Source organism: Pristis pectinata, chromosome 22 (genome assembly GCF_009764475.1).
Source record: "Pristis pectinata isolate sPriPec2 chromosome 22, sPriPec2.1.pri, whole genome shotgun sequence".
NCBI lineage: Eukaryota > Metazoa > Chordata > Chondrichthyes > Rhinopristiformes > Pristidae > Pristis > Pristis pectinata.
In genome coordinates, this window is record NC_067426.1 from 34,601,526 (window position 1) to 34,624,149 (window position 22,624).

A 22,624-nucleotide genomic window follows, 5' to 3' on the forward strand; every position below is an offset into this window, starting at 1 on the left:
CTGTTCTTAAGGAACATCCTTTTATTATGAGGCTGTGCCCTCTGGTCCTAGACTCTCCCACTACTGGAAACATCCTCTCCACGTCCACTCTATCCAGGCCTTTCAATATTCTGTAGGTTTCGGTGAGATACCCCCTCATCCTTCTAAACTCCAGTGAGTACAGGCCCAGAGCCATCAAACCCTCCTCATATGTTAACCCTTTCATTCCTGGGATCATTCTCGTAAACCTCCTCTGGACCCTCTCCAATGCCAGCACATCCTTCCTTAAATATCATAGAATCATAGAACAGTACAGCCCAATACAGGCCCTTTGGCCCACAACGTTGTGCCGATCTTTAAACCTCGACTAAGACGATCTAACCCCTTCCTCGCACATATCCCTCTATTTTAAATTCCTCCATATGCTTATCTAGTAATCTCTTGAATTTGACCAATGTACCTGCCTGCACCACCACCCCAGGCAGCACATTCCATGCCCCAACAACTCTCTTGTATTGAGCATTGGTGTCCTGGGAAAGAGGTACTCGCTGTCCTATCTATCTATTCCTCTTAATATTTTGTATACCTCTATCATGTCTCCTCTCATCCTCCTTCTCTCCAAAGAGTAAAGCCCCAGCTCCTTTAGTCTCTCCTCATAATCCATACTCTCTAAACCAGGCAGCATCCTGGTAAACCTCCTCTGCACCCTTTCCAACGCTTCCACATCCTTCCTATAATGAGGCGACCTGGACATAGTACTCCAAGTGTGGTCTAACCAGAGTTTTGTAGAGCTGCATCATTACCTCGCAGGGCCCAAAACTGCTCACAATACTCCAAATGTAGTCTGATCAACACCTTATAAAGCCTCAGCGTTACATCCTGGCTTTTAAGTTCTAGTCCTCCCGAAATGAATGCTAACATTGCATTTTCCTTCCTTACAATCGACTCAACCTGCAAGTTAACCTTCAGAGAATCCTGCACTAGGACTCCCAAGTCCCTTTGCACCTCCGATTTCTGAATTTGGTCCCCGTATAGAAAATAGTCAACGCCTTTATTCCTTCTACCAAAGTGCAGGACCGTACGCTTCCCTCTGCTGTATTATTCCAGCTGCCACTTCTTTGTCCATTCTCCCAACCAGTCCAAGTCCTTCTGCAGACTCCCTGCTTCCCCAACACTACCTGGCCCTCTACCTATCTTTGTATCATCCGCAAACTTGGCCAAACACCGACCCCTGCAGAACACCACTAATCATTGGCAGCCATCCAGAAAATTCCCCCTTTATTCCCACTCTGCTTTCTGCCAATCAGCCAATCTTCTATCCATGCTGGTACCTTTCCTGTAATCCCATGGGCTCCTATCTTGTTTAGCAGCCTCATGTGCGGCACCTTGTCAAAGGCCTTCTGAAAATCCAAGCTAACAGCATCCACTGACTCTCCTTTGTCTATCTTGCCTGTTACTTCTGCAAAGAATTCCAACAGATTTGTAAGGCAAGATCTCCCCTGAAGGAAACCATGCTGACTTCGGCCTATTTTATCATGAACTTCCAAGTACCCCGAAACCCCATCCTTAATAATGGACTCTGACATCTTACCAACCACTGAAATCAGGCTAACTGGCCTATAATTTCCTGTCTGTTGCCTCCCTGCCTTCTGGAAGAGTGGAGCAACATCTGCAATTTTCCAGTACTATGGAACTATTTCTGACTCTTATGATTCCTGAAAGATCACTACTTGTGCCTCCACAATCTCTTCAGCTTCCTCTTTCAGAACCCTGGGGTGTAGTCCATCCAGTCCAGGTGACTTATCTACCTTCACACCTTTCAACTTCCCAAGCACCTTTTCCTTAGTAATGGCAACTATACTCACTTCTGCCCCCTGACTCTCTCACATTTCTGGCATGTTGCTGGTGTTTTCCACAGTGAAGACTGATGCAAAATACTTATTCAGTTCGTCCGCCATTTCTTTGTTCCCCAGTACTACCTCCCCAGCATCATTTTCCAGTGGTCCGATGTCCACACTTGTCTTTCTTTACATATCTGCAAAAGCTCTTACATTATTGGCCAGCTTACCTTCATATTTCATCTTTTCTCCCCTTATTGCTTTTTTAGCTGCCTTCCATTGGTTTTTAAAAGCTTCCCAATCCTCTAGCTTCCCGCTAATGTTTGCAATATTGTATGCCCTCTCTTTTGCTTTTGTGTTGTCTTTGACTTCCCTGGACAGCCATGGTTGCCTCAACCTCCCTTTAGAATGTTTCTTCTTCTTTGGGATGAAGTGATCCTGCTTCTTCCGAATTACTCCCAGAAACTCCTGCCATTGCTGCTCTACCGTCATCGCTGCCAGGGTCCCCTTCCAATCAACTTTGGCCAGCTCCTCTCTCATGCCTCTGTACACAACTGTAATACTGATACATCTGATTTTAGCTTCTCCCGCTCAAACTGCAGGGTGAATTCGATCATATTATGATCACTGCCTCCTTAGGGTTCCTTTACCTTAAGCTCCCTAATCAAATCTGGTTCATTGCACAACACCAAATCCAGAATTGCCTTTTCCCTGGTGGGCTCAGCCACAAGCTGCTCTAAAGAGTCATCTCATAGGCATTCTACAAATTCCTTCTCTTGGGATCCAGTACCAACCTGATTTTCCCAATCTACCTGTTATAATTTGTACCCCACATTCTGGCTGTTATTCAGAGGCCTGGATATAATTCCCATCAGGATTTTTTTACCCTTGCAGTTTCTTAACTCTACCCACAAGGATCCCACATCTTCTGATCCCTTGTCACTTCTTGCTAAAGATTTGATTTCACCTTTTACCAACAGAGCCTCCCCACACCCTTTGCGCACCTGCCTCTTTTCGATGGGATGTGTATCCTCAGATATTTAACTCCCAGCTGTGACCTTCTTTCAGCCATGACTCTGTGACGCCCACAATATCATACCTGCCAATTTCTAACTGCGCTATAAGCTCATCTACCTTATTTCATATACTGCGTGCATTCAAATATAACACCTTCAGTCCTGTATTCACCACACTTCTTCTCAAATTTGTCTCCATGTTGCCTGAAGTTAAATTCTTATCCCTTTTTAAACTTTCTGTCTTATTCCTTATTCTGGAGACTTCAGTCACCTCTCCTACACTCTCCTTCCCTTTTACTTTATCCATACTTTCCCAATTTGCTGAACCCACCCCCCTACTATTTAGTTTAAAGCCCTATCCGCAGCCCCAGTTATGCAATTCGCCAGGACCCTGGCCCCAGCATGGTTCAGTTGGAGCCCGTCCCATCAGAACACCCCCCTCCTTCCCCAATACTGGTGCCAATGTCCCACAAATTCAAACCCACTTCTTCCAAACCAATCTTTGAGCCACAAATTTAACTCTCTGATCTCATTGACCCTGTGCCAATTTGCACGTGGCTCAGGCAGCAATCCAGAGATTATTACCTTTTGGTTCTGCTTTTTAATTTAGTCCCCAGCTGCTCAAATTGCCTCAGCAGAACCTCTTTCCTTGTCCTACCTACATCGTTGGTACCCACATGGACCACGACAACTGAATCTTTCCCCTCCCGTTCCAAGTTCCTCTGCAGGTCAGATGAGATGTCCCGAACCCGGGCACCAGGGAAGTAACACAACCTTTGGGTCTCTCGATCCATGTGACAGAGAACTGTGTCCATTCCCCTAACTATACTATCCCCAATCACAACTAGATTTCTCTTCTCTCCCCCCTCTTGAATGGCTCCCTGAACCACGGTGCCACGGTTCGGTTGCTCATCCTTCCTACAGCCCCCACTCTCACCCGCACAGGGAGCAAGAATCTCAGACCTGTTGGATAAGCTCAAGGGCTGAGGCTCCTCCAGCACCACCTCTTGGATCCCCCTACCTGCCTCACTCGCAGTCACACCCTCTTGTCCCTGACCACAGACCGAAATTTAATCTAATGGGTGTGACTTCCCCCTGAAACACAGCGTCCAGGTAACTCTCCCCCTCCCTGATGCATCGCAGTGTTCGGCTTCCAGGTCATCAACTTTGAGTCTGAGTTCCTCGAGCAACCAACACTTGCAGCAGATGTGGTCACCAGGAACCACAGTGGGGTCCACCAGCTCCTACATCATGCAGCTGCAACACATCACCTCATCCTGCATCCTTACTTTATTCATTTGCTGTCTTTTTGTTTAACTACCATAAAAAAAATCCTTACCTGTTCTTACCTGCTACTCACCTGTACCTCCTCACTAAAGCTTCTTGAGCTAAAGCCTCAGATTCCCACTCCGACACTGGCCCACTCTCACAATGGCTGCTCCAATATGGCCGCTCCACTTTACCCTACCTCCCTTTTATCGGCTGAGTTGGCACACACTTAGCCAATCGCACAACCTTAAAAAAAGAAGTTGCTAGCTCCTCCCCTCTGCTGCAACTGGAGGAAACTGAGAGGTCGTCAGCCCAAAGCAAGGATTCCTCTCTCCAGATGCTGCCTAACCTGCTGAGCATTTCCTGCAGTTACCGTACCTATTTCAGCAGCCCAGTGTAATTTTGCTTTGTGTTCCCACAGCGACTGTAACGTGGGGGCATGTTCCATTGTGTTGCACAGTGTTTACAAACTTAACCTGACACCACAGGGTATCAGGGGATATTGGGATAGACAGCCCAGAGCTTGGTGCAATCACTGGGGTTTAAGGAGTGGGAACAGAGATCAGAGGGAGGTTGGGGGGGGGGGGGGGCCTGGAACTCCAGGGCCGATGGATGGACAGTTCATGGTCAGTAGAAGTCTGGACATAGCTGGGTTTCTCCAACAAGTTGTCATATTTTAACAGAAGGTGTGGTTGTCACTTGTGAAGGAGTTAAAACCAGGTAGGGGAGGGTGGGAGGCTGGAGAGCTGGTAATCTCCCAGGAAGGGTCGCTGTGACTGCTGCATGCCTTCCACGCCTGTCGCGTTTTGGGAAGTGTTAAGATTCCCTCATGGGCATGGAATCTCAGGACGATGTCCCACACCCTGCTGTGGGCACTGCTTCTTGCCAAAGCAGAGCAGTACAAACCTTACCCCTGACGGCTTCAGATTCAGATTCAAGGCAGCACCATAGACTGGAACAGGGAAGAGATCCTCACGGGCTCTGTGCAAATGTTAGTAACTGAAGTAACCCCAGAACTGGCATTTTCTACATAAATAATAACATAGGAATGAACCTGTGATGGCAAACGTCCCTGTGAACTGAGCCGGGAGTCCCAGACCCAACCAACATTTGGCACAGTGAGTGCGTCTGAAATGCACAACTCTCTGACCGGAGTCACGTCTGGAGAACTAGAGGGCATACTTCGAAAAGGGACACAGTATGGAGAGATCTGAGGTAAGTTCTGATAAGGTTGCTCATGGTAGGCTTCTTCAGAAGGTCAGAGGCCAAGGGATCCAGGGAAGCTTGGCTGTGTGGATTAGGAATTGGCTTGCCTGTAGAAAGCAGAGGGTTGTGGTGGAGGGAGTGCCCTCGGATCGGAGGGCAGTGACTAGTGGTGTCCCACAGGGATCGGTTCTGGGACCTCTACTTTTTGTGATATTTATAGATGACTTAGATGAGGGGGTGGAAGGCTGGGTTAGTGAGTTTGCTGACGGTACTAAGATCGGCGGTGTTGTGGATAGTGTGGAGGGCTGTCGGAGCTTACAGAGGGATATTGATAGGATGCAGAGCTGGGCTGACAAGTGGCAGATGGAGTTCAATCTGGAGAAGTGTGAGGTGGTACACTTTGGAAGGACAAACTCCAAGGCAGAGTACAGGGTGAATGGCAAGGTACTTGGCAGTGTAGAGGAGCAGAGGGATCTGGGGGTTCATATTCACAGTTCACTGAAAGTTGCCTCACAGGTGGATAGAGCAGTTAAGAAGGCCTATGGGATGTTGGCTTTCATAAATCATGGGATTGAGTTTAAGAGCCGCGAAGTAATGATGCAGCTTTACAAAACTCTAGTTAGACCACACTTAGAGTACTGTGTTCAGTTCTGGTCGCCGCATTATAGAAAGGATGTGGAGGCATTGGAGAGGGTGCAGAGAAGATTTACCAGGATGCTGCCTGGATTAGAGCATATGGAATATGAGGAGAGGCTTAAGGTGCTAGGGCTTTATTCACTGGAAAGGAGGAGGATGAGGGGAGACATGATAGAGGTATAGAAAATATTGAGAGGAATAGATAGAGTAGACAGTCAGCACCTCCTTCCAGGGCACCAATGCTCAAGACGAGAGGGCATGGCTTTAAGGTTATGGGTGGGAGGTTCAGGGGAGATGTCAGGGGGAGGTTTTTCACCCAGAGAGTGGTTGGTGCATGGAATGCACTGCCTGGGGTGGTGGTGGAGGCAGATACATTGAACAGGTTCAAGAGTTTGTTAGATAGGCATATGGAGGAATGTGAGATAGAGGGATATGCGGGAGGAAAGGGTTAGATAGTGTGAGGGTGGTCTGATGGACGGCATAACATGGTGGGCCGAAGGGCCTGTTTTACACTGTATGGTTCTATGGTTCTATGGTTTAATTGTGCACTCTCTTCTTTGAAAGTTGCAGGCAGGCTGAGAAAGTGGATAAAAAGGCACACGGGTTCCTGGGGTTTGTAAGAAGAGGCATCAACATTACTGCTATTATTTAGAAGAAGAGCAAGGAAGTCCTGATGAACTTCCATAAAATCTTATCTTCAGCCACAGCCGGAGGACCAGGCGCAGAGCTGGGAGCCACACTTCAGGACGATGTAAAGACTTTGGAGAGGGTGCAGAAGAGATTTATTGAAGTGATCCCAGAGTTATGTAGGTGGTCTGGGGTTGTTCTCCTCGAAACAGAGGAGGTGGCGAAGAAACCTGAAGAGTATAGGGACAGGAGCGAGAGAAATCGGGTGGGCTTGGGTGGCACGAGAAAGCCTCCAACAATCAATGCCTTGGAAGCGTGGGTTAGAGTGAACTGGGTAAAGAAATTGAAATGTTGACAGTTACATTGAAACTGTCTGTGAAGAACGGAGAACTTTCCCTCAGCCCAGTGGTAAGTGGCAGAAGTACTTCAGAAACCACTGAGAACGTGGCTGACAGCAGTCGTCAGAGAAAGAAAAGCCTTCATTTCAAACAAACCAAATCAAGTCACACTGTGAAGCTGGACAGTTTACACAGAACAGGCAGCGGGTCTTTGGGAAACACTGGAGTTGTCATCAGGGTAAACATCAAAGGTTGCAGTGATGTCAGGGGTACAGGGTCAAGGTCAGAGGTCCCAGTGATGTGAGGGGTACAGGGTTAAGGTTGGAGGTCCCAGTGATGTCAGGCGTACAGGGTCAGATGTCCCAGTGATGTGAGGGGTACAGGGTCAAGGTCAGAGGTCCCAGTGATGTGAGGGGTACAGGGTCAAGGTCAGATGTCCCAGTGATGTGAGGGGTACAGGGTCAAGGTCAGAGGTCCCAGTGATGTGAGGGGTACAGGGTCAAGGTCAGAGGTCCCAGTGATGTGAGGGGTACAGGGTCAAGGTCAGATGTCCCAGTGATGTGAGGGGTACAGGGTCAAGGTCAGAGGTCCCAGTGATGTGAGGGGTACAGGGTTACGGCAAAGTTTTGGGGGTGGAAGTTAAAATTACTTTCACAAGTCGGAGGAGACAGCAAAGGAGGGGAAATGATTCCAGAATTAGTTTCAAGGTGAACAACTGATCAGAGGGGTGTGCAGCAGACAAAACAGCCCAGGGGGTGGCTGTGGAATGATTTTGTTCAGAATCTTCTGCACGAAATAGCGAGGCCCTAATTACTCCGTCAGCCCCCTTGGCAGGTCACATTGTTCAAATGACGCCAGATTCCCAAAACAGACTTTCCACGCGGAGAAAAGAATTCACCAGAAGAACATTGACAGTGAGGTCAGGGACGAGAGGGCACAGACTAAAGGGGTTGAGGTAGACACCTCTGAGTGGTGAGGGAGTGGAGTGTGCTGTGAAGGCAGACTCAGCAAGTTCTCACAAGGGAACTGAACGGAAAGAACTTGCAGGCCAGTGAGAGAGGGAGGAGCGGGCAAGCTGGATTGTTCAGACGTGAGCCAGTACAGGTTCGATGGGCTGAAGGGTCTGACCATGCTGACTGAATTGATTCCAGTGGTGTTTGGTTTGTGGCTGGGTATTTCACCTCAGTGTGCAGCATTCCCACTTCTCTGCTGGGAAACGTTACACTGAATCCACACCAGAAATGTTGGGACACAGACCTGTGGCAGGCACAGTAGTGTAGCGGTTAGTGTAACACTATTACAGCGCCAGCGACCCGGGTTCAATTCCGGCCGCTGTCTGTAAGGAGTTTGTACGTTCTCCCCGTGTCTGTGTGGGTTTCCTCCGGGTGTTCCGGTTTCCTCCCACATTCCAAAGACGTACGGGTTAGGAAGTTGTGGGCATGCTACGTTGACACCGGAAGCGTGGCGACACTTGCGGGCTGCCCCCAAGAACACTCTACGCAAAGGTGCATTTCACTGTGTGCCTCGATGTACATGTGACCAATAAAGAGATCTGATCTCATCTTATCCAGGCCGGCCTCCGCTCTCCTGCCAGTTCTTCTCTTCCAGCCATTCCCAGTCCCATTCCCACTCCCCCCAAGTTTACCCCCTGTGGTTCTTGCCCCTCTTCCCTCAACGGTGCCTGAGATACGACCCATGTCAGAACCCTCCATCCACCCAACACATGCCATCTGTGGACAGCCAGGGCTGGTGAACCCATCAGCCCCAGGGGCAGGGCAAGGGTGAGTGGGCAAGGTCGACCAACTAGAATGTCACCAGTACTTACTGGGAGGCCTCGTTTCCCTGGTAATCCCGGAGCCCCGGTCTCTCCTTCTTTTCCCTGGAAAATAAAAGCTGCAGTTAGTCCAGGCGGGGATTTATTACAGGTAACTTCTCTCTTCTGACGGAATGAGACATTTGCTTGAAGAAGTGCGTTGCGGTGGTTGTTCAATGAGAAAACAGCAATTGGGTCCCACAGGGTCCCAGGTGTCCATTGCCCATGCTGGTGCTGTACCAGAGGTGTCTGCTGGTGCGTGGGAGCAGCTTTGCCTTAGACAGCACAGACTCCCTGTTCTTCCACAGACCAGAGCGGCTCCACAACACGGCCATTAATCCTACAGCTGAACAGGCTGGACCCAGTAAGAGGGAGCTGCATCACAGGATCGGTACTGCCTCATGTGCAGGGGAGCTGGGTGCTGAGTGCGGCAGGAGGGGTGGGCGTACAACTGGTGCCCCGAGTGCGGTGACACAGAGAGACCACAACAGCACCAAGGGACACCCTGAACCCTCATAGCACCACAGTTCCTGAGACACGGGTCTGTGGGATCAGTACCTGCGGGAAGAGAGCTTCAGGGATTTATCAAAGTTTTGTAAAACATCGAAGCTGGGAGCAGGGGTCGGACATACAGCCCTTTATGTCTGCTCTGTTGTTTGATGCCATATTCCAGCCCTCTCCCCGGACCTTGGAACTCACTGTAAGTCTCGAATGTTCCTCGGGTTTCTGCACCTTTCAGACACCCAGGTACAGTGTGGATTGGAACAGTGAAACACTCACAACACAGGCCCAGGTCAGGTACAGCGGGGGGTTGAACACAGCAAAAGGTGCCTCCTGTAAGCGTGGTCCCAGCACAGCCTGCGCGTGGGCAGAATCAGAGCAAACCCCTGTCTGCACTGTGTGAGCAGGGACAGGCTCCCATTAACTCCGCTGCCTAGTCCCAGAGCAGGTGCTGGTCTCTGAGGGGGGAGGAGATATCTCCCAGATCTAGGCCTCCATTTGCATGGAGTGTTTTATTTGAAATCTCCCCAGTTCCTGCGGCACCCTCAGCAAGGCTTGGAGTGGCAGACATTGTCAGCTTTCCCTGCTCCTCACTGGGTCTCCGAGGTGCTGACCCTGGCATGTGGTCAGTGACGGTGGGACTGCGAGGGGTGAGTGATCACTGACCTGTATCCCAGGTATTCCCACGCCCGGAGCTCCTGGATGTCCCGGAATCCCATGCTCTCCAGCCTGCCCCTGTAATGTAAACAAAACTCCAAGCAGGTTGAAAACTTGTGCCTCAGTCCATTTAAAGGAAATTTGTTCCCCACATCAGAAGCCTCAGAGACGCCCAGTAAACCCTCCGCAAGTCACTGCAGAGACCAGGCAGGGGCTGACAGTTTAAACAACACCCCCAGGATCAGAAACCAGCAGGAGTTGTAGGGCTGGGGGAGATCCACACTGACTGAGACTGTGGGGGTCCCACAGTGACCCAGTCTCCCACACTGGGGGTCCTACTGGGGGTCCCACTCTGACCTAGTCTCCCACACTGGGGATCCCACACTGGGGGTTCAACACTGGCGGTCCCACCCTGACCCAGTCTCCCACACTGGGGGTCCCATACTGACCCAGTCTCCCACACTGGGGGTCCCACACTAGGGGTCCCACACTGGGGGTCCCACACTGACCCAGTCTCCCACACTGGGGTCCCACACTGACCCAGTCTCCCACACTGGGGGTCCCATACTGACCCAGTCTCCCACACTGGGGGTCCCACACTAGGGGTCCCACACTGACCCAGTCTCCCACACTGGGGGTCCCACACTAGGGGTCCCACACTGACCCAGTCTCCCACACTGGGGGTCCCACACTAGGGGTCCCACACTGACCCAGTCTCCCACACTGGGGGTCCCATACTGACCCAGTCACCCACACTGGGGGTCCCACACTAGGGGTCCCACACTGACCCAGTCTCCCACACTGGGGGTCCCACACTAGGGGTCCCACACTGACCCAGTCTCCCACACTGGGGGTCCCATACTGACCCAGTCTCCCACACTTGAGGGTCCCACACTAGGGGTCCCACACTGACCCAGTCTCCCACACTGGGGGTCCCATACTGACCCAGTCTCCCACACTGGGGGTCCCACACTAGGGGTCCCACACTGACCCAGTCTCCCACACTGGGGGTCCCACACTAGGGGTCCCACACTGACCCAGTCTCCCACACTGGGGGTCCCACACTAGGGGTCCCACACTGACCCAGTCTCCCACACTGGGGGTCCCATACTGACCCAGTCTCCCACACTGAGGGTCCCACACTAGGGGTCCCACACTGACCCAGTCTCCCACACTGGGGGTCCCACACTGACCCTGTCTCCCACACTGGGGTCCCACACTGACCCAGTCTCCCACACTGGGGGTCCCATACAGACCCAGTCTCCCACACTGGGGGTCCCACACTAGGGGTCCCACACTGACCCAGTCTCCCACACTGGGGGTCCCATACTGACCCAGTCTCCCACACTGGGGGTCCCACACTGACCCTGTCTCCCACACTGGGGTCCCACACTGACCCAATCTTCCACACTGGGGTCCCACACTGACCCAGTCTCCCACACTGGAGGTCCCGTACTGACCCAGTCTCCCACACTGGGGGTCCCATACTGACCCAATCTTCCACACTGGGGGTCCAACACTGGGGGTCCCACACTGACTGAGGCTCCTGAACTGGGGGTGACAGTGGAGTGAGACATGAGTGGAGGGGACGAACTGACCTTGCTGCCTTTCGGTCCTTCTGATCCGGGTATCCCAGGCACTCCAGGTTCACCCTGCGGGGGGTGGGGGGGGGTGGCGGGAAAGCACAAGGTTGCGGTGAGTGAGCACGCTCGAGGGTCAGCCCACGCGGTGAACAGGAGGGAACATGCAGAAATGGCCCAGCTATCTGTTCATTGAGGAGAGAAGAAGTGGTGGAAGGTTCCGGAATGTGAGGGCTGCAGCTGGGGTTTGGCCACACACACCGGCACTGCCCACAGCCCAGGCAACACTCAAAACTCTCGCACTGGGACTTAAGATGGGGGATCTCACCGGCTCCCCCTTGGCCGCACCACCTGGGCTTCACGTCACACGTCGGGACACAATGTAAAGCAGGGGGCAGCCATTCAATAAGCCCTTTGATTGCAGTGCCTCTTGCACTAACCCTGTGACCTCGATTTCCTTGCTATCCAAAAGTCTGTCACCTCCAGCTGGAGCACACTCAGTATCAAACCTGCTGTTCTCTTGGGTGGAGAGCTCCAATGGTTCACCTCACTGGGTAAAGAAACTTCTTCACCGCTGAGTCCTAAATGGACAAATCCTGCCCAGTTACCAGCTACCACATCTCAATGGATCCTGGAATGGCTTCTGCACCTCGGGGGTGACCTCGTGATTTAGGAAAGTGGGGGGGGGGGAAACAGGACTACTGACATTAGACAATAGACAATAGACAATAGGAGCAGAAGTAGACCATTCGGCCCTTCGAGTCTGCACCGCCATTTTGAGATCATGGTTGATCCTCAACAATCAATATCCTGTTCCTGCCTTGTCCCCATATCCCTTGATTCCCCTATCTATAAGAAACCTATCTAGCTCCTTCTTGAAAGTGCCCAGAGAATTGGCCTCCACTGCCCTCTGAGGCATTGGTGGAGGGGAGGATGGAGGTGTGGAGGGGAGGGTTGAGGGGGGCTGGAGGGAATGGAGGCTGTGTCAACCTGTACACTTCCAGTGGAACACCAGGCAGAAGTACCAGGACAGGTGACCAGGGGCAGCCAGCCAGCCACGGACCACAGAACCGCTCGTCATTCTCATGCCCAGCACTAAACACACAGCATCCTCGGCCCAGACAGTGCTCCCTCCGTACACCAGCACTGGGACTCAGTGTTCTGTGTGCGATGCAAAAAGTAGGGACTTCAGACTGTAAGAGGTTGTGTAATGGTGGACTAAATGCCTGGCATAATTTGTTCTCCCTTCGATTCGAGTACGAAGATAATCGAAGGGTTACCTACGGCAGGAGATCTTGTCGCTGTGGAATGATCCTCATGAACTACATGGGAAATCAGGAACACTTCCATTGTTCCTGGTGACCACGTGTGCAGGAAGTGAGTCCAGCTGCAGCTCCTGACCTACAGTCAATCTCTCCAATCCAATCTCTCCATATAACCACAGCCCTCCATTCCCGGCAACACCCTGGTGAATCTCTTCTGCACTCTCTCTATTGCTACCACATCCTTCCTGCGGTGTGGTGACCAGAACTGTACTCAATACTCCAAGTGCGGACTAACCAATGTGTTGGACAACTGCAACGTGGCGTCCCAACTCTTATACTCAATGCCTTGGCCTATTAAGGCAAGCACGCTCAATGCCTTCTTCACTGTGTTGCCACTTTCAGGGGAGCTATGAACTTGCACCCCAAGGTCCTTCTGTACATCAAAGCGACTAAGGTACCTGTCATTTTGTCCATGTGTCCTACCAGAAGTTGACTTCCCAAAGTGCGTTACCTCACACTTGCCTGGATTAAGTTCCACCCTGTCACCCCTCTGCCCAACTTTCCAGCTGATCTACGTCCTGCTGTATCCTTAGACGAGCTCCTTCATTATAAATGACTCCCTCAATTTTTGTGTTGTCCACAAACTAATCAGACCATCTCTATTCTCATCCAATTTATATGTATGTTACAAAGAACAAAGGTCCCAGCGCTGATCCCTGCAGTACACCATGTTACAGATTTTCAGTCAGACAAGCAGCCATCCACCTCTACCCTCTGCCTCCAATCACCAAGCCAGTTTGGGATCCAGTTTGCTAACATATCTCAGATCTCTTGTCCCTTAACCTCCCTTACTACCCTACCAGGCCTACTGAAGACCATGTAAACCATATTTATCGCACTGCTTTCATTAATTATCTTCGTTACCTCCTCAACTTTCCCAAATTTAACTGGGTGAATGGGTTAGACCAGCTGGAATTTTTAAAGTGCTTCAGGAGAGCTCTCTGAACAATGTAGCTGGTCCTCTGAGAGGATGGGCAGCACTGGGCCTAACTTTAGGGGACTAAGTAGATGAAGTGTCAGTGGATGAGCATTTTAGGGAGGGTGAGCATAACCCTGTAAGTTTCAACGTAGCTATGGAAAGACATAAGGATGATCCAGAAATTAAGGTCCTGAATTGCGAGAAGGCCAACTTCAATACCATAAGACAGGACCTGGCAAAATAGACTGGGACCAGTGACTTACAGATAAATCTACATCTGATAGTTGGGAGTCTTTTAAAAGTGAAATAGTGTTCCCGTAAGGGTGAAAGGCAATGAAGACAAGTCCAGGGATCCCTGGATGTCAAAGGATCTCGAAGGTTTGATAAAGAAAAGGAAGCATCTGGCAGATACAGAGAAGTGAATGGGAATGCGGAAGGCCCATCAGGGGTTTAGAATGTGTCAGGCAGGGTACGTAAAAAATAAATTTTTACTCAGAGAGTGGTGAGTGTGTGGAATGGGCTGCCAGAAATTGTGGTGGGGGCTGATACGATAGGGTCTTTCAAGAGACTGTTAGATCGGTATATGGAGCTGAGTAAAATAGAGGGCTATGGGTAAGCCTAGTAATTTCTAGGATAGGGACATGTTCGGCACAGCTTTGTGGGCCGAAAGGCCTGAATTGTGCTGTAATTGTTCTATGTTTTATGTTCTAAATGAGGAGGTGAAAGAGAGGCTGTGAAATCTCACTGGCAGGAATATCCCCAGGCATTTTATGAGTATATCAAGAGCAAGAAAATAACCAGGGAACATTTGCAGATGGCACAAAGATCTGTGGAATGGTTGACTGTGAGGAGGACACTCTTAGGTTACAGGGTGATATCGCTCAGCTGGTGCATTGGCCGGAGCGATGCCAGATGATATTTACCCCTGATAGTGCAAGGTGATGCATCGTGGAGGACGAACAAGGGTAGGGCCCTCGGGGTACTTAGGAACGGAGGGACCTTGATGCACACATCCATAGATCCACTAAGGTGGCAGCAAAGGTACATAACGTGGTAAAGGAGGGAGAAGGATGCTGGCCTTCAATAGTCAGAGCATGAAAATCAAGGTACACCTTTATAAAACGTTGGTCAGGCCACAGCTGGAGTGTTGCGGGCAGTTCCAGCCGCCACACTGTGGGAAGGACGTGACGGAACTGGAGAGGGTGCAGAGGAGGTTCACCAGGATGGGATGGAGTGTTTTGGGTTTCAGTTCTGAGGAGACTCGATAGGCCGGGTTTGTGTGGAGGTGAAGGGGGGACATGACAGAGAGATACAAAGTTAGGAGGGGTACAGATAGGGTGGACAGTGATACATTTTGCCATTACAGAGATGCCTAAGCCAGAGGCCACAGGTTCACGGTGTGGAGTAAGAGGGTTAGAGGGGATCTGAGGAGATGTTTTTCACCCAGAGAGTGGGTTGCGCTCTGGAACATACGACCAGAGCGACGGTGGAGGCAGAGGACTCTCACACCATTTAAGAACTAAGGTGTTCTCGAATGAGCCACACCTTGAATCGCCAAGGCAGAGGAGGCAACGGGGCACGAGTGCTAGTGGACACATGGGATTGGGATAGAAAGGTACTTGATGGTCAGCATGGATATGGTGGGCCAAAGGGACTGCGGACTGTGCTGTTATGAGCCACCCATGTACAGGCCATTGAACACAGGCCAGCTCTGGGATACAGCGGCTCCCCCCAACCCCCCCCCAATTTTTTTACCAGCTCATAAACACAGGCCCCAGCGCTCCATGTACAGGCCATGAACGCAGGCCAGCACTCCATGTACAGGCCCATGAATGCAGGCCCCGCACTCCATGTTACAGGCCCCATGAACACAGGCCAGCGTTCCATGTACAGGCCCATGAAACCACAGGACAGCGCTCCATGTACAGGCCCATGAACACAAGCAGTGGGATCCTGGGCAATGTTATCCTGCCTCAGGTGAGCAAGTGTCTCTCCCCAGCACGGGTCGAGGGCAGCTGCCACTCGGACTGGGAACATGGCAGGGATTTACTCACCGGCTCTCCTGGTTTCCCCACTGTGCCGTCCTTCCCCTGAAAACAGGAATATTTAAAGGTGAGTCATTTAAACGTCCACTCTGGAATAACAAGAGCTGTCACACGAGAAACTTCCACCGCCGAATCCCAGTTAGCACGATCTCCGGCAGATGGAGACGCGGAAATAGGATAAACAAGAGACAGCAACGACACAGAGAGGGAGAGGACAGAGAAGGAGAGAGGGAGAGGTACACAGAAACAGACAGAGGGACCCAGGAAGAACACACCAAGAATGAGGGGGGAGAGGTGGGGGAGAGAGAGAGAGAGAGAGAAAACCACACACTATAACACCACACACCTCCCCCTCCCCTCGAACACCAGACCCCACCCTCTCCCCAGCTCCCCTGTGAGGCCACCCTCGTCCCTCTCAGCCCCACCCATCTGCACTACCCCAGTTCCCTCAGCCAAGCCCCTGTCACTCTCCACCTCACTGTACAGGGTTCTCCAGGCCTGGCCGCAGCCTTCCGCCTGCTCCGCACCACTGAGCACACAACACCCCACTGTTCCTGTGGCCCTCACTCCCAACCATGCCCGCTGCACCCGCACTTCTGACCAGGGGTTTTTCACTGAAACGTTGACTTGGTTTCTCTTCCCACAGATGCAGCCTGACTCGTTGAGTGTGTCGAGTAACTTCTCATTCACGTTGCCCCAGATGCTCGGTGTGGGAGGGCAGCGTTGCCAAAATTCTCATCCACTTTTTTCACCCTCACTGTCCTCGTAACCTCACCCAGCCCAACACTCCCCGGCACTGCAGACCTCCAGTTCTGAAGCCCCACGTCCCCATACTCCCCCACACCCCACACCACACCCCCCACAAGCCCCCAGCTCTTCCACTCCGCAGGGCATCTGCAGCAGGTTTGGCCTCCCCTGGACCCCTGACATCCCCTCGCCCCCCCACCACTGGTTCTGTGCCTTCACCAGTTCGAGTCTTGGATCCGGAATTCCTTCCCGAACCTCTCTGCCTCCGTCCCCGTCCATTCGGCCCTCTGTAGGCCCTGCCCGAGACCCTCCTGACGTGGTCCGTTCTCCAGGTGTGTGACCATTGCACTGTGAACCTCTTGGGCGGTTTGGTGGATGGACAGCTCCGTAACGTCTGGGGTGGGTCCGCACCGGGAGAACACGGGGGCCGGAGTAGGTCATGAAAGGAACTCACCACATCACAAACTGCCCACTCAGTCCCCTCCCCATCGGTGGAACGGTCTGTGCTTCCCACATCAGCCTCAACAGCCACCCCAAACCTCACTAACCGAGGGTGAGTCACCCCCCGGCCCCCAGGGACTGCCCGAGGAGGAGATAAGCTGAGGTGAACTCACCGGCAGCCCGGGCTGTCCGACCCCAGGGGGTCCCCTCTGCCCCTGTTGATAGAACAGGATCACGGCATTAACACACACATCGCATGCAGCTGTCAGCACAAAGATCCTTCAAACTCCGCGTGACGGGCTCACACTGACCTTCTCTCCCTTCAGACCCGGAGTGCCCGCCAGTCCCTGCAGACCTGGGAGACCCTGTGGCAGTGCAGAAACACCAGGCTGTGAAAGTAGTACACACCCCACACACACACGTGCACACACACACACACATACACACACACACACTGAACACAGACATACACACGTGCACACACACACACCCTGATCTCACACACACACACACACACACATGGACGGACACCCACACCCACACACCAAATGCACGCACGCACACATACACTGAACACAGACACACAAACACACACACACACACACACTCGCACACTCTCCCACATTCTCACACACACACACACTCACTCCAGACGGCAGACTGTACACGTGAGAGGCCAATTTCACTGATGACTTACATGTTTTCCGGGTTTGCCCATCCCAGGGGGTCCAGGATCCCCTCGGGGGCCTGGTTTCCCTGGAAGTCCGATCACGTCTTTGAAGTCGTCTGGAATTGTGGGGCAGACCTCACACTGATCCCCCTGCACAAGACAACCGGAAGAGCACAGCTGAATCAGGAACACTCCCCGTCAGGGACCACCCATCCCAAAGGAACAACCGGATTATTGGATGTGTTGGTGAAAAAGGAGCACACTGAAGGGTTTGGACAGTAACAGCGGGATGCGGCGATCTGGTGACCCAGTGTCTGGCCAGATGTAGAGGTGTCTGGTGGTGTGTGGAGACAGTATGGACAGTCCTGGGTCAGTGTCCGGGCACCTCTCGCCTTCACTACACGGACCACCAAGCCTCCCAGCACCTCCACCTGAGCCAAGGGTCAGCAGAGGCAGCGCTGAGAATCACTGAACAGGAGCAGTTGGTGAATCCTTCCTCAGAGAGCAGCAGAGGCCACGGGTGCGTCCAGTCACGGCTGGCCCTGACACATGGAGTGACTGAGCCGCTGTGTGCCTGGGCTGGCACTGTACCAAGAGTGCCTAATGGAAAACTGGAGGCCTAGGACATGGAGGCACTGAGCTGCAGTTCAACACTTCCTTCCCAACCCACCTCAGAGTCAAGAGGTGATCATAATTTTGAAGTCTTTATGTCCTGCACTGTACTGTTGCTGCAAAACGGCAAATGTCACCATGTATGACAGTGATCCTAAACCTGATTCTGATCCTACTGATTCCAATTAGTCTGGTGAGTCAGGTGCAGTCTGACCAAACTAGCACACCTGCAGTGATTGAGCACCTGCTGGGATTGGCTCTACCTGCTGGGATCTGGAACACCTGCTGGGATTGGCACTACCTGCTGGGATTGACTCTACCTGCTGGGATAGCTCTACCTGCTGGGATTGGCTCTACCTACTGGGACTGGCTCTACCTGCTGGGATCGGCTCTACCTGCTGGGATTGGGAACACCTGCTGGGATTGGCACTACCTGCTGGGATAGCTCTACCTGCTGGGATTGGCTCTACCTGCTGGGATTGGCTCCACCTGCTGGGATCGGCTCTACCTGCTGGGATTGGGAACACCTGCTGGGATTGGCACTACCTGCTGGGATAGCTCTACCTGCTGGGATTGGCACTACCTGCTGGGATCAGCACCACCTGTTGGGATCGGCTCTACCTGCTGGGATCATCTCTACCTGCTGGGATTGCCTCTACCTGCTGGGATCGGCACTACCTGCTCAGATAAAGGCAACAGGAAATCGTTGACTCACCTTTTCACCCTTCAGCCCATGGAAACCTCGTAATCCTGGTTTTCCGGGGATTCCTGGAATTCCCATGGTACCCGGCTCTCCTGTATCTCCCTTTGGACCAGGATCGCCCTGAGTGAGGGAATTCATCGTTACCTCCATGTTTTAATAAGTATCTACTCCAGAGCCTTCAGGTCCACTGCCGACCTCCCCTGAGCACCAGCTCACCCCCACCCTGTGCAGGGAGACAGCCCAGGACCCTCACCAAAGCCCCAGGGAAGGGCAGGAGTTCGCCTTGCCCCGGCTGAGTGGCCTGGATCTCCAGCGGGAGGGAGGAATTGGTTTTGGATCCGGCAGAGGTCAGGGGTCACCTCGCCCCCTGTGCGCCACCCTCTCTCACCCACCAGTCAGGTCACTGGTCCTGCAGTGGCCCGAGCCAGGGGTGAGCATTTGTCACCCGTGATGGTCAAGGGGCTGCTGGTGGGGACGTGGTGCAGGCAGCCCCCATGGACAATACTGTCACGCCTGCCCCCACACTATGCACCACCCTTCACGTGTTGGTGGAACACACACCCGGTCCTCCAGCCCTGGCTCGGTAGTTTAACCCTTCCCACCATTCCATGGATTCCCAACCAATGGGTGCTGAGCTCCAGAACTGGACCAGGCGTGAGTGGGTTTTATCCAGAACTGTAGCAGATCCCCAACTATCTTCAGACAAAGGCCAGGAGCCCATTACACTTCTTATACTGTTACATCTGCCCCAAGTGTTTCGTGACTCCCTTCCATTTATACACAGATCTGTCCCCAGTGGTAGTTCCCAGTGGTACTGGTCCCCAGTGGTACTGGTTCCCCAGTGGTAGTCCCCCAGTGGCAGTGGTCCCCAGTGGCAGTGGTCCCCAGTGGTGGTCCCCAGTGGTGGTGGTCCCCAGTGGCAGTGGTCCCAGTGGTGGTGATCCCCAGCGGTGGTGGTCCCCAGTGGTCCCCAGTGGTAGTGGTCCCAGCGGTCCCCAGTGGTGGTGGTCCCAGTGATGGTCCCCAGTGGTGGTGGTCCCAGTGATGGTCCCCAGTGGTGGTCCCCCGTCATCCGCCCCACATCCACATCTGATGAAGAGACTGCATCCTCCAACAGGTGGACAGTTACGGACCCTCCCCTGAGCTCCCACTCAAACCTTTACCACACTTTGAGGGGGACAGAAATTCAACCGAGGTTGACCAGGCCCTGGTGCAACATCCAGTGGCAGTAAAGTACTGGTTTTACCTCACTGGGATTTGGGTCCAAACCCACCCACGGAGAGTGGGGTCAGACAGACACCAGGAACCATGTGTGAACAGTCCCAGGAGGTGCACCAGTTGGTATCAAACTGGTAACTTCCGAGGGCGCGGGGACAGAGGAGCTCTTTGCTGTGGTGGCCACTGTTCACCCCAGTGTGACATCAGTCAGCGTTTGGTGCCAGTGCTGGGTGCACAGGGTACACAGGGCTCCACTGTCCTGTGCAGTGACTGTCCTTTCTCCGTGGGACCACCTCAGCCCCGTGAGGTCTGGTCGATGCCATGACTGCGCTCACTCACCGGTCTGCCGGGCTGACCTCTGAATCTATCCTGATGGTCTGCAGGCCCTGCCTCGGGTAAATCCACGTCTGGGGAAGCTGCAGTGAGCTGGCCAGGTGGGGCAGTGAAGCAAGGTCCACACCCTTCACCCTGCACAGCGAAGAGTAAGGAATGAGTTGTACATGGGTTCTGCACCGACAGTCACCCCCAGCAGCAGGGAGGGCCCTGCCGCCACTCCCACCCCTCCCTGCCCCTCTCCGCCCCTCCCACCCCTCCCCACCCCCCTCCCCTCTCTGCCCTCCCACCCCTTCCACAACCACAGTAAGCCCCTCCCACCCCCTCTAATGCCCCACCTACACCTCAGTAAGGCCCGTCCCACACCGTCTCAGGCCCCTCCCACACCCATAGTAAGGCCCCTCCCACACCCTCTAAGCCCCTCCCACACCCTCATTAAGGCCCCTCCCACACCCTCTAAGGCCCCTCCCACACCCACAGTAAGGCCCCTCCCACACCCACACCAAGCCCCTCCCACACCCTCAGTAAGGTCCCTGCTACACCCTCAGTAAGGCCCTTCCCACACCCACAGTAAGCCCCTCCCACACCATCTAAGGCCCCTCCCACACCCTCAGTAAAGCCCCTCCCACACCTACAGTTAGGCCCCTCCCACACCCACTGTAAGCCCCTCCCACACCCACTGTAAGCCCCTCCTACACCCACAGTTAGGCCCCTCCCAGAGCCTGTATCTCACCCACACTGGGCAGGGGCCTGTTGCACCAACATGACAGACCAGAGACTGCCCCAGGGTCTCTCTGTCTGTCTGCACTTCAATACCAACCCATAGGACGGCAGACATTCACTTCCAGCTCTCTGGGACTGTCTCCGTGAACGGACTATGAGTGGGGTGGGGGAGGTGGAGAGGTCCAGGTGACCCAGACCAAGGGAGAAGGGAGTTCAGCGCGTGCTCAGGGAGCACTCTGCCCTGCGCCGGTTCGACTCCCTGCAGCAACCACAGTGGCTGACATCCGTGGACAGGCTGACGGCCGTCAGCACCTACAGCCGCTTCAGATAAGGCCAAAAGCCCACTGGACTTCTCGCACTGTTCCATCTGTACGAGGTGTTTGGTGATTCCTATGTGCGTCCTCGCAGCTGCTCCACCGTCCCTCGCACAGCTCCCTTCCAGTTACACACGGATCTGTCCCCTGTGGGCAGCAGTTCCCAGCGGGCCGCACCCACAGCCACCCCCTTCCATTCCTCCTCAACTCTCCTCACCTGCCTGACTTTTAACCTGTATTCCCCGGCATCCGTTTGTTGTCTCTTCAGGCCCTCGCCCAAGGCCGTACTCCAACCCTCTGTGTTTCTCAGCTCCCGCCCCCTCCATCACTTCACACACCCATCAGCCACAGAGTGGTCCTCATCTGCCTCCCTCTCTGATCACTCCCTGGCTAGATAAACCATGCAGTCTCAGCCCTGAACTCTCCAACCCCTGGGCAGCACATGATGAATGGGCCAAATGGCCTCCTTCCGTGCTGGGGGAGTTCTATCATTCGAAGCAATAAATGGAATTTCTCAGCCGCCCGGGAGTCTTGTGAGGGGGACACGGTGACCCACCTGGACACAGCGGGGTTCCGCAGATGACGATCAGGTGACAACTGGACTAACCTCCACGTGACAATGCGGAGAGAGGGCCGAGGGCCGGAACAGAGGGGAGAATTAGCTTTCTGTACTAACACGGCGGGGCCTCTCCTGCCCACCTGAGAGAGAGCAGACAGCTCATCACCTCGGCCAAGACAGCTCTGCCCCAGTACAGCAGCAGCTGAGACCTCTGGAGGGGGAGGTGAACCCATGAGATTCTGCCCCAGAGGTGAGTGTGGAAACACTGACCCCTGGTTGCCACTGACAACCCCGCATTGAATAAAGCAGGTTCCGGATGCGAAAAGTTCTGGCACAAACCTTTTCTCCTTTCACCCCCTGGGGTCCCATGATGCCTGGGTCTCCGCGGTCCCCCTTCAAAACAGAATGTCAAACCTCAGCACAACGCCCTCATTCATGCAAAGCGATAAGATATCATACGACCCATTAAAATAACACCCTAAAACCACTTCCCCACCTCCCCCGCTCTCAAACCCCACGGACCAGAGACCGCTGCTGGGGAGGGCTGTTTGACTT

The 22,624-nt window shown here is 53.3% G+C and overlaps 1 protein-coding gene across 2 annotated transcripts in view; it reads right to left on the minus strand.

Annotated features, from left to right (window-relative positions):
* col16a1 (collagen, type XVI, alpha 1) overlaps positions 1–22,624 on the minus strand; it is a 212,184-nt gene that overhangs the window by 64,197 nt on the left and 125,363 nt on the right. For both annotated transcript variants that reach the window (XM_052036512.1, XM_052036513.1), the window contains exons 26-35: positions 22,409–22,462; positions 20,480–20,608; positions 18,935–19,042; positions 17,635–17,757; positions 17,249–17,302; positions 17,111–17,152; positions 15,759–15,794; positions 11,479–11,532; positions 9,890–9,958; positions 8,735–8,788 (exon numbers count right to left, since the gene is read on the minus strand). In XM_052036512.1, the coding sequence (XP_051892472.1) occupies positions 8,735–8,788; positions 9,890–9,958; positions 11,479–11,532; positions 15,759–15,794; positions 17,111–17,152; positions 17,249–17,302; positions 17,635–17,757; positions 18,935–19,042; positions 20,480–20,608; positions 22,409–22,462 (723 nt within the window). The remainder of the gene's footprint in view (positions 1–8,734; positions 8,789–9,889; positions 9,959–11,478; positions 11,533–15,758; positions 15,795–17,110; positions 17,153–17,248; positions 17,303–17,634; positions 17,758–18,934; positions 19,043–20,479; positions 20,609–22,408; positions 22,463–22,624) is intronic.